We start from the raw sequence: 17,406 nt of genomic DNA, 5'->3' as shown, positions 1-17,406 counted from the left end.
GCCAGTACTTCAAATACTGTAAAAACAACCGACTGGGGTTGGGCCAGTAATCGCAAGCAAAGGTCATGCAGTGAACCAACCTAGGCTACAATATTGTAGCCTCGGTCAGTGTTTACAAAAAAAGTTGTGCAGTGAACCGACCTAGGTTACAATATTGTAGCCTCGGTCAGTGCTAACAGCTGAATCACACGTTCTACGCAAACCCGCACTGCTAGGTAACAAATTATCTATCATTCCTTTGACCGAAGCATAACCGTTTTTCTTTTTTCAGCTTTACAACTGATTCCATGAATTTAATAATTCCATTTTCGAATAATAATGTGTTTTAGGTATCAATATAATGTGGAAGAACTTTTTCCCACCTACGAATGAGTACTGATGACACCAAGATGGCCGCCAATCATGTCATAATTGGCTGATCAAAAATACCTGTCTCAGGTATAAAACATCCCTTTCCAAAGAATACCCATCACAAATTGCAATGAGAAATGGCAAACCAGTAGGGAGCTACAGGACTCAGAATTCGGGCCAAAATTGACATTTTTGGGCACTAAAAAAGGTCATGGGACGGTCATCTTGAGTCCGATCGACCCAATTTTTGTTATGCTGATGGGCCCTGGGGGATTCACATACATCCGAAAGATCAAGGTAATTGATCAAAGCGTCTTCAAAATTTCCCACGAAAACTTCGAAAATGTTTAAAAAGTGCTGATTTTGGCAAACAACAATGGCTGCCAGTCGGCCATCTTGAATCTGCCAGGGCCAGGTTTTTGGGCTGACGATGTGTAGGGTAGATACATGTATAAACCAAATATCAAGACATTACCTTGAAGCATCTTCAAAACTTCCAAAAATAACTGGATTCCGTCTATGGACAGACGGACGAAAAGTGAACGCAATAGCCCGCTGGGACTAAAGTCCCAAGTGGACTGAAAAAGAATTGTCGTGGGCAACAAAACCAAACTAATGAATTGTCGCGGGTGATAAAACCAAAATATTGAATTGTCGCGGGCGACAAAACCAAACTAATGAATTGTCGCGGGCGATAAAACCAAACTAATGAATTGTCGCGGGCGATAAAACAAAAATATTGAATTGTCGCGGGCGATAAAACCAAAATAATGAATTGTCTCAACCGACAAAAACAAAATATTGAATTGTCACGTGCGACAAAACCAAAATAATGAATTGTCGCGGGCGATAAAACCAAAATAATGAATTGTCGCGGGCGATAAAACCAAAATAATGAGTTGTCTCGGGCGACAAAACCAAAATAATGAATTGTCGCGGGCGATAAAAACAAAATATTGAATTGTGGCGGGCGATAAAACCAAAATAATGAATTGTCGCGGGTGACAAAACAAAAATATTGAATTGTCGCGGGCGTCAAAACCAAAAAGAAGAATTGTGGCGGGCGACAAAACCAAAATAATGAATTGTCTCAACCGACAAAAACCAAATATTGAATTGTCACGTGCGACAAAACCAAAATAATGAATTGTCGCGGGCGATAAAACCAAAATAATGAATTGTCGCGGGCGATAAAACCAAAATAATGAATTGTCTCGGGCGACAAAACCAAAATAATGAATTGTCGCGGGCGATAAAACCAAAATAATGAATTGTCTCGGGCGACAAAACCAAAATAATGAATTCTCGCGGGCGATAAAAACAAAATATTGAATTGTGGCGGGCGATAAAACCAAAATAATGAATTGTCGCGGGTGACAAAACCAAAATATTGAATTGTCGCGGGCGTCAAAACCAAAAAGAAGAATTGTGGCGGGCGACAAAACCAAAATAATGAATTGTCGCTGGAGATAAAACCAAAATAATGAATTGTCGTGGGCGATAAAACCAAAATATTGAATTGTCGCGGGCGACGAAACCAAACTAATGAATTGTCGCGGGCGACAAAACCAAAATGGTGAATTATCCAGGCGACAAAACCAAAATGGTGAATTGTCTCGGGCGACAAAACCAAAATAAGGAATTGTCGCGGGCGATAAAACCAAAATAATGAATTGTCTCGGGCGACAAAACCGAAATAATGAATTATCGTGGGCGATAAAACCAAAATATTGGATTGTCGCAAGCGATAAAACCAAAATATTGAAATGTCGCGGGCGACAAAACCAAAAAAGAAAATTGTCGCGGGCGACAAAAACAAAATATAAAACTAAAATAATGAATTGTCGCGGGCGACAAAACCAAAAAGGAAGAATTATCGCGGGCGACAAAACCAAAATAATGAATTGTCGCTGGCGATAAAACCAAAGTAATGAATTGTCGCGGGCGATAAAACAAAAATATTGAATTTTCGCGGGCGACAAAACCAAAATATTGAATTGTCGCTGGCGATAAAACCAAAATATTGAATTGTCGCGGGCGACAAAACCAAACTAATGAATTTTCGCAAGCGATAAAACCAAAATAATGAATTGTCACGGGCGATAAAACGAAAATATTGAATTGTCGCGTGTGACAAAACCAAAATAATGAATTGTCGCGGGCGACAAAATCAAAATCATTGTTTTCTCGCGTTATTTGTTTTGTCGTTTTGTCGTAATGTCGCCCTCATTTGCATATTCGTGTTTTTTTATCTTATCAGCCACCATACTAAAGCCTTAAGGTCGCGTAAAACTCGATAAACACTTCAAGCGACACAGCGAACGATCTCCTTTCCCCCACAGCGAACGCTTACTCCGAATGTCAAGTGTGAGTCCAGCATACGGATAGGAGTGTGTTATATACTTGTATTTAGTAAATACCTTGTGCATTTGACAATGATCGGTATGTACTGTAGGAAATATAGAGTATTGATGGTATTGATATAGAGGTTGAAGCCCGCAGCCGAATAAAGTAATATATTTTTTTATTTTGATACCTCGTCGACATAACAGCTTTTCTCCGCTATATCTCTTCGGCGTGTTTCGTTTAGGCCTACGACTCCCCGGTACACTAAAGATTTATCTTAGTAAATACACGGTTAGTTTGGTAAAGAAAAATAGGTATTGTTAAACTAACTCCTTGAAACCCGCAGCCAAATCACTGGTAGTAACAAATTAATTTGCACTCGATTTGATTCTCATCATGAGGAGAAACTCGCAGCTGATCCCCAGAACGCGATGTAGAACAGAAATGTATTGTATCAATCTCATCACATATCATATATCATTTAGCGCCTCTTTTATATTCATATCTCGTGTTATCGTTTTCATATCATTATTGTTTTTATAATTTTGATTGTTATCATAATGGCCGTTCGGATAATATTGAAACTTTTATAGCGAATATTCTTGTGTAGGAAAGCAGTTTTATATTCGTTGAAATATTCTTTATTCGTGGATATTCGTTGTCTGAACAATGTTCACATTGTGAAACTTTTTCCATTATTAGGTTATGAGTGGTCGCAGCGGTTGCCTGTTGGCACTATATCAACACAACTTTCGTGTCAGTCATCTGGCACCCATTAAGGCTACCTTCAGATTAGTGTCAAAACTTCCTCTGGATGCTAACGACCACGAAAATACTCTCCTTATTACGCAATTTTGATATGACCGTTTCCTGTCAAAGTTGCCTGTTTACAATCTTGACCCTGGCAAATCGAAAAATGTATGAAATAAAGAACTACCACTAGAGTTTGTCAATTTTTCTGTAAAATTGTTGACTGATTCGTTGAAGCACGTTCATCGTTTTCCCATAGGTATAAATACTTAGTCTCGCAAAGGTATCATCATACCAACCAGTCATGGAGTCCAAGTACACAGCCCGCGTTGATGCCTGCTACAAGTTGCCGCTGCCCGATGATGTAGCCGACAACTTGACTCTGGATATCCTAAGACAGTATTCGAACTCTCGCGCGTTTCCTTTGGAATACATTTTGATGCTGACTATTACTGCTGCTTCGCACTTCATGTATCGTTCCGAGATCCATGCATTCAAATCTTACTGGCAACCCAACATTCTCTTTTGCATGGCCATAGGATCGTCCGGCACAAATAAAAGCGGCGCTATGGATTTAGTCCGAGATTCTGTTATCGCAGTTGAATCGGTTACAAACATCAAACTCGAAGATTCGCATATCAACCAATGTAAGTTCAATACCAGTTTTTTCCAACATAGACAACAATTAACGATAGGGAATTTAAATTACTACATAGAACAAGCATTACTTATAGCAATATTATGAAAAGAAATTTACTTATATACTGCCTACAATGTAGCAATCTTGGTGGGTACTTTTTAGATAAACACACTATTTCTGGGTAGATTTCCGTACTAATCGATGAAACCTTCGTTAAAGCAACTACAGTCGAATCCCTCCTCAAGGTGATGCAGACGACTCCAAATTTGATCCAGCTTTGGGATGAGATGACCACTTGGACGGGGACTCTAGGGTTGTTTAAACCTAATGCGGCCGCCGATTACGACCGAAGTATATATTGTACGGCGTACAATGGACCGGCCTCGATGAAAAAACAAAATTGCCAAGGTAAACTCTTTTGTTCAAAGATAGTAATATTCCGAAAATATCCGTTTTTTCAATAACGATTCTTTTTCGATGCAATACAGTTTATATAAATCATGATTTATAAGCAAAAAGATATGACGCTACTGCGAAATATCTTATAAAACTATTCACAAACATTGTTACACATTCAGCAAAATTATCGCAATTTATGAAACAATTCGAACCATGTTGTACGTACGGTTGTATTGGATGGTTATTTCGATTGAAATCAAACATATTATTTCGTTCATTTCATATGATATTTAATACGTTAACATTTTATTAGATTCCATTAATTAAGCTTCAATTTTTTCCTCGTTTGTTTTCCAGTTACCATACTCGTAGAGAAACCCACTCTTAACATATGCGGAATGTCACATCCAGATGCCACGTGCAAGTTACTCGATCAGGAACGCGTAGCCAAGGACGACAGATTATATAGCCGCTTTGTGATGGTCCTGCCGAAACCTGTTTTCCCGAAGAATCCCAATTCAATAACAGAAATTAACATGCAGACTCCATCTTTGCAACGGAAAGATATTCTTTAACGTTGACCAATAAGAAAATATCTAAAAAAAACGTGGACGAGACCCCTCCATTAATTCACGTATCTGCCTAATGTTCCATTATACTTTAACCACGGTATTGCCTTTTTCCTTTCAGCTTATCATATACGGTACATGCCACTCATGCTGATGGTTTTCACGTATATGAATATGACGTCGGCGCCAAAGAAGTTATGTTAGATAATTGGGCAAAGACGCAGGAATTCCTGGAAGAAAATCATTATAAAAACCTGTATCTAGCAGCCGTTTATAGCAAAGCCAAAGGACAGTTGCACCAATTAGCAATGGTATTGCAAGCAATTAACGACGCCGCAACGTTACTGTTTCAAGTAAATTCCGGCAAATCTTTGGACGATCTTCTTGTAGCACAGGTACAGGATTTGCTGAAAATTTAAAATAATGAAGCCGTCCCGGTTTTAAAATCCGAACAGAAATGTCAGGCGTTCATCCATGTAATCACTAAAGAAACCGCTGTACGCGCACTACGGTTGATGAATCACTTCATTGTGCATAAACAGTTTTTGTCGGGAGTGATTGACAATATCGCGGAAGATTTAAATGTATTGCCGTCACGCCTGGCTACCAAAATACTACTCACCCCAGGCGAAGTAGTTACTGCGTCCTTCATCGTCAACCGCACGAGGATGCCTAGTGAAACAGTGCAAGCCGAATTTTCACGATTAAAAGATCTAGGTTTGGGTTCATTGGAGCACCGGAGACCGGCTCGCGGCGGACGAGTGAGCGTTCTCTTTCGAAAAGTTAATTACCGCTCCGTCGACGACGAAATGCGCGCTAACATCGATAAATTATTGCAATCGTTGGCTATTACCACCAAATCATTTGTTGACAATCTCGGCCCTGCAGGAGAAAAAAGGACCGCCGACCACCGAAAAAAGGATCACGACGACTCTGAAGATTAAAACGACCTTCGTATAACTCTTCCTGTTGATATATTTGTTAATATCTTTTAATTTTCTAATTTATTTACCACGCATTGTACATATCTTAATCTTTTTCCATTTAATGAAACTTGATTACTTTTTCTAAACAATGTTTTGCATTTTAAAAAATAAAATAACGAAATACGGGTAATACAATAAATAAAATATTGCTTTGCATAGCATTCCTCAAAAATTTCGGTTGATTCACTTATGGTTTTAAATTCAGTGATGTTCAGCAACGTTCATCGAAGCTACAACTGGCTACCCGAACGACGGCGATATCGACAGAAGACACGCGGATACCGCTCTTACAGCGCCGCCTACTAAAAAGTGAACGACGGCGATATCGCCAATGTTGAAGACACGCCGAAACAGCTCTTACAGCGCGGCCTACTAAAAACCGAACGACGGCGATATCGGCAATGTTGAAGACACGCGGAGACCACTCTTACAGCGCCGCCTACTAAAAACCGAACAACGGCGATATCGGCAATGTTGAAGACACGCGGAGACCACTCTTACAGCGCCGCCTACTAAAAACTGAACAACGGCGATATCGGCAATGTTGAAGACACGCCGAGACCGCTCTTACAGCGCCGCCTACAAAAAAGCGAACGACGGCGATATCGGCAATGTTGAAGGCACGCCGAGACCGCTCTTACAGCGCCGCGTACTAAAAACCGAACGACGGCGATATCGGCAATGTTGAAGACACACCAAGACCGCTCTTACAGCGCCGCTTACTAAAAAGCGAACGACGGCGATATCGGCAATGTTGAATTTTGCTGTCCACCATATAATCGGTAGACCTCCATTTTGAGCTATCTCTCGTCAAAAAAAGGTGATTTCGTTGTGAGATAATTGTCGGAGAAGGGTGGTTGAAGGCTCGTTCGAAGCAGAAAGTCTTCTACTGTCTGTCACACATGCTCTTCGTGCGACGTTTTTGTCCTTAATTTCGTTAATAATCGGTTGATCTGTAAATATTATGCATCAATTTGTTCAGTAAGGAATTTGCATTCAGAAATAAATCATGAACTGGCAGAAATTTGTTTGTGTTTTCTTCTATCAGCGATAGTTTACCTAGCATACGCTCGCGTAATGCTGAAAAACGGCTTTTATGGCCCGTCACGTGGCGCCACCTACTGTATTTTGATATGCTAATGAGCAGGTGATGACGTCACTGTAACGTTTCCGAGCGTCCGCGGAGCGGATTTTTCAGCATTACGCGAGCGTATGCTGAGTAAACTATCGCTCATAAATGAAAACAAAAACAACTTAAGTGAAAATTGTTGTTTATTTCTGAATGCAAATTCCTCACTGAACAAATTGATGCATAATAAAGGTAGATAAACCGATTATTAACGAAATTACGGACCAAAACGTCGCACGGAGAGTAGGTGTGACAGACAGTAGGTTGTACTAAAGCTTATTTCATGTGAATCGGTTGAGAATTTTTGGAATTACAGTCGATTGAAGTGGAGAAGTCATTGTTAGATTGAAAATTTGTTGCCACCCTTGTTATTTTATTATACAGTTGCAGGGATACTGGTACCCCCATCATTGGTCTCATCCATTATCAGTCGTGACAAGTCCCTCTGTGAGACTGACACTGTCAGTCTCACAGACAGTAGAACTAGAACAGAATTAAGCCGTTTTTGGAAAGTGTTCCTGACTGCTTACATTTCATCTATTACATATTACATATTAAAAAAGCTTCTTACCTTTAGTTTTTGGGCTTCGTTGATACACTGCTGAAAGTTTCCCAGGTAAAATGCATTCCGCACATCAAATAATTCGTCAACTTCGCCTTGAGACGCCATTTGTGCCAAGCTGGCAAAACGTTGTTGTACAGCAGCTATAATGCGGAATTATCTATATTGGATGGCTCCGGATCGGAATTGGCTTTTTCAGGAGACTCAAAACTAGGTTCCCATTTTTCGTTTCGTCCGTGTAGTTCGGATTTTATACCATCAACAAATGAACTTGAACTTTAATTTTATTGATCAATATAATATACAAATGGAAGATCTCATTGGATTCGATGTCCCACTTAGCCTACCTCAGTGTACTCTGGATTGATTTTTAGGTCCGATTTTTAAAGGGCTTTCCTTGGAGGGAAGGGAGGCGACTTACAAATCCCAAAATTCCACACAAGCCTTTTTAAAATTAGAGAAAGAAAAAACAAGAGACAACAGAAAAGAAAGCTATAGGCCTATTGGCATATATTTACTTATATATTTATTTTTTGCTTCAGTGAAATAAATTTGCACAACAAACAAACAACAGTCACTGGTGTAGCGGAAAGAAATTCGTTTCACTTAGTTCTGTTCTTTTTATTTTCCAGCTGCAGAGTCCTCCCCAGTTCAGTCTAAAATTCATATTAAATTCATATTAAATTCATATTAAAAGTTTGTATGATGTAAAATAAAACCTTATAACGTATTTGTAATTCTGAAACAAGAATGTTAAATGCTATGGACTTCGGTCTGGCATATTAGAAACTATTTTATTTCTATCTTAATGAAATATTGTATGATTTAGTTTGAATTCAAAAACTGTACTTGAAGACCTTATCTATCTGTTCGGGTCACTCCCGGGTTGTATTTTTCAAGTTAATATGCCTTAATCGATGTTCCCGTGCTTAAATCGATATTTCTATGCTGTGCTCTGTGCCTGAGATGGCGCCACTATACGGTTCATTGCGTGCTCGGGGTGCTTTGTTTTAGCCAATTAGATGGGGTTATGTCATAATCTGGGCTCCATAAAAGGCAAAAATGTGCTTTATGAATTAGTCTCGGTGCACATTCTTAGGTGTGTATTACTAAGATTTCGAACTATGGGGGAGGGATTAATCTAATTTTCTTAGTAAGTCATACTTAGCACTAGTTAGTTACCTAATCGTTGGTGTTAAGCTTTTTATAATCGGATGGGCTTATACCAACGTTAGGGATGACAAGGACCAAAACACGGTTGAAAAAAGTAACACTTCAAAAATATACTTTCTATTCACTTCAGTCCACAATTAATGGCTTAATTCACAATCTAACACAGGTACCTTTCGAAATAATCCAATTTTATGTATGTTTCGAGTGGTTAATCAACATTATTTTGAGAAATTAATTAATTTCTCCACCAATTTCGCCATTGGCCGCCATTTCTCTGTATTGCACATGTGGCATGATATTGATAAGACAAGGGGACCTACAAGGATTTATATAAAACTTCCAAGACGAAACGACAATTTTTATTTTTGATGGTTTTCCAACTTATATTTCAAATCTTCGTGTTTTCCATAATAAATAATGAAATAATAAATTCTGGTAAAAGAAAAATGTGAATAAATGTTGATTTCTTAATTTTTTTCAATTTCGTCGTTTTGGTTCCTTAGTTTGTGCTGTTGTCCTGGCCTCAGTCCACAGGTGCCAGCACCGCCAGTAATTTTCAAAATGGCAGCTGTTGACCCGACGGAAATTTACTCTCACTTTACGGCCGATTTGCACATGGATTAAGATCGTCAGGTGAGGTGTTATAGGTATCAGACAAACTACGAATCTGTTGTGCGTCGATTACAACAAAAATTAGACGGATATCTTAAGTGACAATGAAATGCCAGGCAAATTACTCGTCAGTCAAACTGGCTGACGAAGATTTCATACAAAAATGACCTTCCCATTCCTGACTGTGGTTTGTGAAAATATCCGATTGTGAAACTAAACCACAGACAGGTTACTGACTAACTTAGCACTGATTCTCTTTAGTAAAAATATTTCTTGGTCCTTATTCTCAAAGTTGTTTTTCTTCCAAGATGTTTTCGGAAAACAATCTTTCAGAGTTCAAGGAGGCTTTCTCCTTTGAATTATTCCCCGAAAGTATTCTTCTTTCCGATTTCCTCTCTTGATTTTTCCCTCAACTTTTGAGTTTTCGGAATAGTGACCATCTCTTACATAAACATAATAGGAAAGATAATTAAATAAATACTTAACTGGAACTATGATTAAATATAGCGAAAATTCTTATCTTTATTAAGAGCACTTAGAGTTACATTTTCTTTAGCGTAAAACGAGCGCAGGGTTTAAGTAACTATTGTTGAGTCGTAATGTTAGACTATCTGAAATCTTTATTCTTAATACTAGTGGTTTCTGGTGCGAGTCGTGCACTTGTATTAAGGGCGGCAATATGCCTCTGTTAATCTCCTCCTTTGGTGGCCGGTTGGCCATCTTATCTACTTAAAATGTTGTAAATAAGAGATAACCTCGAGGTTGTGTGTATATTGTTTATTGTTATTATATTTCCAAGAAGTAATAAATAGTATTCAAGAGAATATTATCATATACATAAAATTCTAAATCTTTGCCTTTTTCCCTAAACTATATTTGTGGTGTCGGATTTACTATCATTTGAGGAAAGGATTTTTGGCGTGTGCATTTTTGGGATTCTGTGACACCATAAAAATACTCTTGTGGGTTGAAGTGTTTTGGGCATCATGTAAGTCTTCCAAAAGGGGAAGCATTGAGGGCACCCTCTAGTGGGAGTGGCCAAATATTGGTGAATGCTCCTCGTTTAATTTAGTTGGTATCTATTATTCTTTTTGAAGCTAAACGCCTGATCAAGTCGGCTGTGGAGGTGTCGGCAACAGCCGAAGTATTCTTTGAAGTAGTCTTTGAACCGCAGCTGTCAAGATGATGGATCTATGTAATTACTTGACCACATGTACTCTTTTTAGTTTAGTTTACATTATAGGAAATAAAGTTAGTTGTCTTATGATGCTGATACAGTAAAGACGTGTTCTCCCGGTTTACTCTCTTCTTCTCTTACGGACCTGGTCCTCATAAGTGGCAGTGCAGCCCACATTTGGTGCCGTGACCAGGATTCTACAGATCACATCATGTCGCAAGATAACTCGGTTGGACCAGACCTGAATCGGTCAATTAGAAGCAGACGCTCGCACCGGAGCCAACTCGTGAAATTACTCAACGGTTTTGAACAGCTCAAAATCGAAACCAAACTACAAGGTGACGAACTTCAGGCATTGGCCGAACGGAAAACAGCGAAAATAAAAACTAAGATTCAAACGATCATTGAACTCGATCAAACTATCATCGATTCGACCGATGAAAACGAACTCGAAATTGCCATGGCGGAAGCTGAAGATTTCGTGGAACAAGCTGAAGAGAGATTACTTATCATGGAATGCTGGCGCAAAAAAACTCACAAAACATCCGAAAGAAGAGACAATCTCAGCCGTAGCTCAACCGATCAGCGCTTCAGTCACTCAGAATCTTCCGCCGACTGATTCAGACGACAACACGAACGAAAATCACGCGCCACCCGCACCGCCGCAAACTACGAACATGAGAGGTACTAATTTACCGAAATTAGTACTACCGAATTTCAATGGGAATGTACTAAATTGGATAACTTTCATTGATGCATTTAATTCCGCTGTCGATCAAAATAACAGCATTTCACCGATCCAAAAGTTCCAGTATCTACAGTGTCAATTGCACGGCGGAGCTCTGAAAACCATCGAAGGATTAAGTCTCACGAACAACAACTACGGACACGCTATGGACTTACTAAAGGAAAGGTACGGACAAAAACAAAAAATCACGAATGCTTATATGTCCGCACTATTAGAATTGAAACAACCGCGTTACGAGGTGGATAGTTTGAGAAACTTCTACGATACCATCGAAAGTCACGTGCGCGGGCTTCAGGCTTTAGGGACAAGCGAGGAATCGTACGGCTCGCTACTCATACCGATGATAATGAACAAACTTCCGCTCGAAGTGCGAACTCAAATCGCTCGAAACCAACCACCGTCAGAGGATTGGAAATTTACTTCTCTACGAAATTCTATCCGTCGAGAAATTGAAGCACTTGAAATTGGAATGGGTGACCACGCAACACACGATTTACAACCGTATCAAACTTCACTCTTCACCCGTGGTCATCAACGAAATCGCACCGAACCTAGAAACAGGCAACAATTTCGGCGCGAAAGGAAATGCTTATTTTGCGGAAGACCACACGAAGCCAGGGATTGTACCGTCGTTACCGATCCTACAAAACGACTCGAAATCATAAAAACCGCGCGAAGATGTTTTAATTGCTTTGGGATGCACAAGTTAAATGAGTGCAGATCGAATTTCTCATGCAGGAAGTGCCAAAGTAAAAAACATCATACTCTTCTACATGAGGTTTTCAACAACCCGAGAGAAACCGACCGAAAAACCGAGAGTCATCAATCAATTCCGACCGAAAGAAACACCAATATACGAACAGCTGGACCTGTACTGTTAAAAACTGCAGTAGCAGATGTCGCCCATGGTAACGATGACCATTTCGAACAGGCGTTCATCTTGTTTGATGAAGGTTCCACCAAGACTTTCATTACCCGTGACATGGCTGATAAACTATGTCTGAAAATCGACTCATCAGAAGACATCAATCTCGTCGTCTTTGGTGATACCGCGCCTTGTAGCAGACTGTTTGATCAGGTCACTGTAAAATTGAAAACAAAAAATGGCTCAATTCTGGACTTAAAAGCTCTTGTCACCGATACGATTTCGTCTCCGATGCAAACATATAGTTACAATCTGAAGAATCTCGATTACTTGAGTGGATTACAATTAGCGAACCCGCTCACTTACACCGATTACTCCTACGATTTATCAATTTTGATTGGCGCTGATTACTATTGGCAATTGGTTGAAAACGAAACTGTTCGCGGAAATGGTCCGACTGCCGTTGCTTCGAAATTGGGCTACCTGTTATCTGGCCCGATCGTCGGACAAACGAAACACAATTTGCAACGAGCTATGTTCGTTAAAACTGATTATCGACGCGAAAGCGCGGACTCAATAAGTTCTGGGATATCGAGACTCTGGGTATTAAATCGTCGGAAAACAACACCGAAAAAACAATCACGTTCGACGACTACCGTGAAAACTACCTGACGAAATCAGAGAATAGTTATATCGCTAAACTACCATGGAAATCTCAACACGATCCTCTCCCAACGAATCTGAACATTGTTAAAAGGCGAACCAGATCGATGGTTAAACGACTAGACAGCGAAACCAGATACGTTTATAACCGAATAATCGAGGATCAACTTTCCCGCGACTTCATAGAGCGCGTACACGACGACGATGAAACACGTGGTCACTATCTGCCCCATCATTCCGTGAAAAAGGATTCGAAGACCACGCCGATTAGAATAGTCTACGATTGTAGTTGCCGCCAATCCAGCGTTGATCCGAGCATCAACGACTGCATAGAAACAGGACCCCGCCTCCTGAATGATCTAGCGGCCATCCTACTACATCAACGTACAGGTCACGTGGCCTTATCGTCCGATATCGAGAAGGCGTTCCTGATGGTCAAACTTGATACACGTGATCGCGACTACACAAAGTTTTTCTGGCTATGTGATCCAAGCGACCCCGACAGTGATTTCATCGTATACCGTTTTAAATCTGTTTTGTTTGGAGCCGCGTGTTCTCCTTTTATTCTCAATGCCGTTGTGAAATCACACCTCGAACAGTATGATTCACCCGTCGCCTCAGATTTAAAGGCCAAAATCTATGTGGATAATGTTATAACCTCCGTTGAAAATGAATCCGAAGCTCTTGATTATTATCGCGAATCAGTTAAAATTATGTCCGATGGTGGATTTAATTTATGTGAATGGACAAGCAACAGCACCGCTCTACGCGAATTAGCGGAAAATAACAATACCCTAAATCGAAATGAAGAAGTTAATCTCGGTATGATTTGGAACATAACAGATGATACTCTGAAATATAAACAAGGCCAGAAACCCGCGAATATCGCCACAAAGCGTGAAGTGGTTAAATCTGTATCGAATTTATACGATCCGCTAGGATATCTGTCGCCCGTTCATGTAAGTTCTAAAATATTTATTCAACAATTGTGGCTTAATGATCTTAAATGGGACGAACTGCTTAATGATGAACTTGAAATACAATGGAGAGTCCTCGAAACCGATTTACATCGCGTAAGGCGCGAAATCGAAATAGACCGTCAATTCTTTCCCGGATGCGTAGGTAATTGTTCCGAACCGTATGAAATTAATTGTTTTTCCGATGCTAGTATGAAAGCCAATGGCGCCGTCGTTTATTTACATCACGGAAAATCGTCTATAGTCATGGCAAAGTCTCGCGTAGCGCCGCTCAGCCAGTTAACACTACCACGCCTAGAACTGATGGGGGCACTTGTCGGTGCTCGTCTGTGTAAGTTCGTAATTAATTCACTGGGAAACACTTACAAAATAACCGACGCGATACTTTGGTCCGATAGCGAAATAGTTCTTTCGTGGTTGAAAAGTGACAAAAAACTACAGTGTTTTGTTGCGAATCGAGTCAGTGAAATATTGTCACTGCCCGTGAGTAAATTCAAGTACTGTCCTACTCAGGACAACCCGGCTGATTTACTAACCAGGGGAACCACCACCGATAAGCTGAAGACCTCCGATATTTGGTGGCGTGGACCGTCGTGGTTGGTAAATGGGGACTGGCCAATTTCCCGCTTAAACGCTGCGCCTGATGAAATTTGCGCGGAAGTGCTCGTACAACCGGAAATTCTACGCGCGCAAAAACACGGCGTTGGATCTGTTATCGATATAGAGAAACACAGCTCGCTGACACGCCTCTTACGGAAAACTGCGCTCGTACGTCGATACGTAAACAATCTCAGAATTGATAAACAGTCTAGACTAACGGAAGAAATTAGCGCGTCTGAGATTAATACTGCAGAGATACTATGGGTCAAGAGTATCCAGTCCGAATGTTTCCATATCGAAATGGATCAGCTAATAAACAATAACAAAAGGCACGAGCCACTAGTAAAACAACTGCGATTGTTTATTGACGAGTCTGGCATTATTCGCTGTGGGGGCCGACTCCACAATGCTCTGCTTCCGGACAGTACTAAGTTTCCGGTACTGTTACCGAAAAATCATTGGTTCACCAGACTGGTTGTCCAATTTTATCACCGTCGCGCGAAACATTGCGGAACACCAGTGACCGTGACTCAAATTCGTCAAGTTTATTGGATACTAAACATTCGAAGAAATGTTTATTGCATTCTTAGGAAATGCACAACGTGCAAATTTGCGCAAGGTCGAGCCTATCAATCACCTGTTGCGCCGCCGTTACGGGAAATACGAGTTCGAGATGCACCGCCGTTCACGGTGACAGGTATCGACTTCACCGGTGAACTTCTCGTAAGAAATCGCCATTCAAACAACGAGTCGAAGTGTTACATCGTTCTGTTTACGTGTGCTTCGACTCGTGCGGTGCATCTGGACATCGTAACGGACATGGGCACCGCAACCTTTCTACGCGCGTTCCGTCGCTTTGTATCGCGTCGTTCGACACCTAAACAAGTCGTTTCGGACAACCAAAGTACATTCGAATGTGCCGCAAAGGAGATCCGGCAACTCTTCAATTCTCCCGATGTACAACGTTACTTCGCGGGTAACCGTATCCAGTGGGATTTCACCCCGAAACGTGCTCCCTGGTACGGGGGATTTTGGGAACGTCTTGTTGGCATCACGAAAATGTGCCTCAGGAAGGTTCTACGCCGTGCGTTCATCACTGAAGATGAACTCCGCACCGCAGTGGTCGAAATCGAAGCTAGCCTCAACGATAGACCCATTACCTATGTCTATAGCACCGAAAATCCGCTAGATCCGACCCCTCTTACGCCGGCTCATTTACTACATGGCCGCATGATTACCACATTGCCGACTTGGACTTCCGTGGATCTCGATGATCCAACCTACCTTTCCGCGGTGTCTGAACATCAAAAACGCGCGAAATACCTGTCATCACTTTTGGAACGATTCCGGAAGAGATGGTCCGATGAATATTTAGTTCAATTACGCGAAAGACACACTGGCACCGGGAAACTCTCGAACCAGATAAAAGTCGGTGAAATTGTCCTAGTTCACGAGGATAATGTCAAACGCGTTAAATGGAAAATGGCTCTCGTCGAGAGACTATTGCGTGGAAAAGATGGACTGATTCGTGCTGCGGATATAAAAACAGCAAACGGTCGTACGAACCGGCCTATTACCAAATTGTATCCGTTGGAAGTAAACCATCAACCCGATGATCAACCCGAAACTGATTTCGACCCAGTTACTGATCAAAATAAAGACACTCTCCCGAAAAGACGTTCCGCGGTCGCTGCGAGAGAAAATTTGAAACGATGGACCGCCGATATTTTGAACTGAACTTTATCGTTTTATCGTGTTACAAACTATTTGCGTACGTATATACAACTATTTCCCGTTACAAAACTTTCTGCGTGTTTATTTTTACATCCTTCGCGGCTGGAGGATCATCTAACGAAGAATGGTATTTTATCTATGAAACTAATGACTGTAATTAATGACTCGTTAAAATGTTTACTGTTTACGCCTGTTACCTTAATTTGCTGAAATTCTCAATTACGTATGATTATATATACCGCTACATACATCTAAATGCTTATCAATTTCTTCAATATGCTTTCATAAATTACATTTCTATGAACTATGTTTATCAATGAATGTAGGAAATGTAGGAAATGTAGATTAATGTTTAAATGATGATTACATTAAACTAATATGATTTTAGAATTCATAATTATATCAAATATGTTACAAACACAACGCAATGCCTGTTAGAAATTCAAATTAGACGATCGCTTATCATTATACTCACTGTACTTAAATTTGCCTTCTTCGAATTCATGTATAACGTTTTAATTACTTTTAATTTTTTAATTTTCCTCGTATTTGCTAGATTTACTTATGTACTTTGTTTACTTTACTACCAGACTTGACATGCTAAACCACACCTTTGCCCCCCGGCAGTGTCGGCAACAGCCGAAGTATTCTTTGAAGTAGTCTTTGAACCGCAGCTGTCAAGATGATGGATCTATGTAATTACTTGACCACATGTACTCTTTTTAGTTTAGTTTACATTATAGGAAATAAAGTTAGTTGTCTTATGATGCTGATACAGTAAAGACGTGTTCTCCCGGTTTACTCTCTTCTTCTCTTACGGACCTGGTCCTCATAAGTGGCAGTGCAGCCCACAGGAGGCCGGAAATACTTGTAGCGCTGGACGCAGTCCTGTATTTCCTCCTCAGTCGGAGAGAAAGCTAGGGGATTTTTATTTTATTTGACTTATTCATGATTCTCCTATTAATTCTTTTGGTCACAGTTTTTCATTCATGCAAACGCTTTTTCATGGGTGATTTGTGAAGACATTCAGTCACCCGTGTTATCATTATGTCTTATCATTGAGAATTGGGACTCCATAAAGTATTCTCACTCACCAGAGGAAGACTTGATATATTTTTGCGCGTT

General features: G+C 40.4%; 3 protein-coding genes across 3 annotated transcripts in view; 2 read left to right on the top strand and 1 right to left on the bottom strand.

The window, feature by feature from the left end:
* The window catches only part of LOC141905684 (coatomer subunit epsilon-like), an 85,841-nt gene extending 77,969 nt beyond the window's left edge, over nt 1-7,872 (bottom strand). Inside the window, exon 1 of the mRNA XM_074794658.1 lies at nt 7,742-7,872. Coding sequence (XP_074650759.1) covers nt 7,742-7,840 — 99 coding nt within the window. The 5' untranslated portion in view covers nt 7,841-7,872. The remainder of the gene's footprint in view (nt 1-7,741) is intronic.
* Nucleotides 7,873-11,371: 3,499 nt separating this feature from the next.
* LOC141906246 (uncharacterized) lies at nt 11,372-12,979 on the top strand. The gene has a single exon (XM_074795490.1). The coding sequence runs from the start codon at nt 11,372-11,374 to the stop codon at nt 12,977-12,979; it is 1,608 nt and encodes a 535-aa protein (XP_074651591.1).
* Nucleotides 12,980-13,077: 98 nt separating this feature from the next.
* LOC141906245 (uncharacterized) lies at nt 13,078-16,284 on the top strand. The gene has a single exon (XM_074795488.1). It carries the CDS (start codon nt 13,078-13,080, stop codon nt 16,282-16,284), a length of 3,207 nt encoding a protein of 1,068 aa, XP_074651589.1.
* The last annotated feature ends 1,122 nt before the right edge of the window (nt 16,285-17,406 follow it).

This window comes from Tubulanus polymorphus, chromosome 5 (assembly GCF_964204645.1).
Source record: "Tubulanus polymorphus chromosome 5, tnTubPoly1.2, whole genome shotgun sequence".
Taxonomy (NCBI): Eukaryota; Metazoa; Nemertea; class Palaeonemertea; order Tubulaniformes; family Tubulanidae; genus Tubulanus; species Tubulanus polymorphus.
Note: the sequence above shows the minus strand (reverse complement) of the source record. Positions and strands in the feature narration are given on the sequence as shown.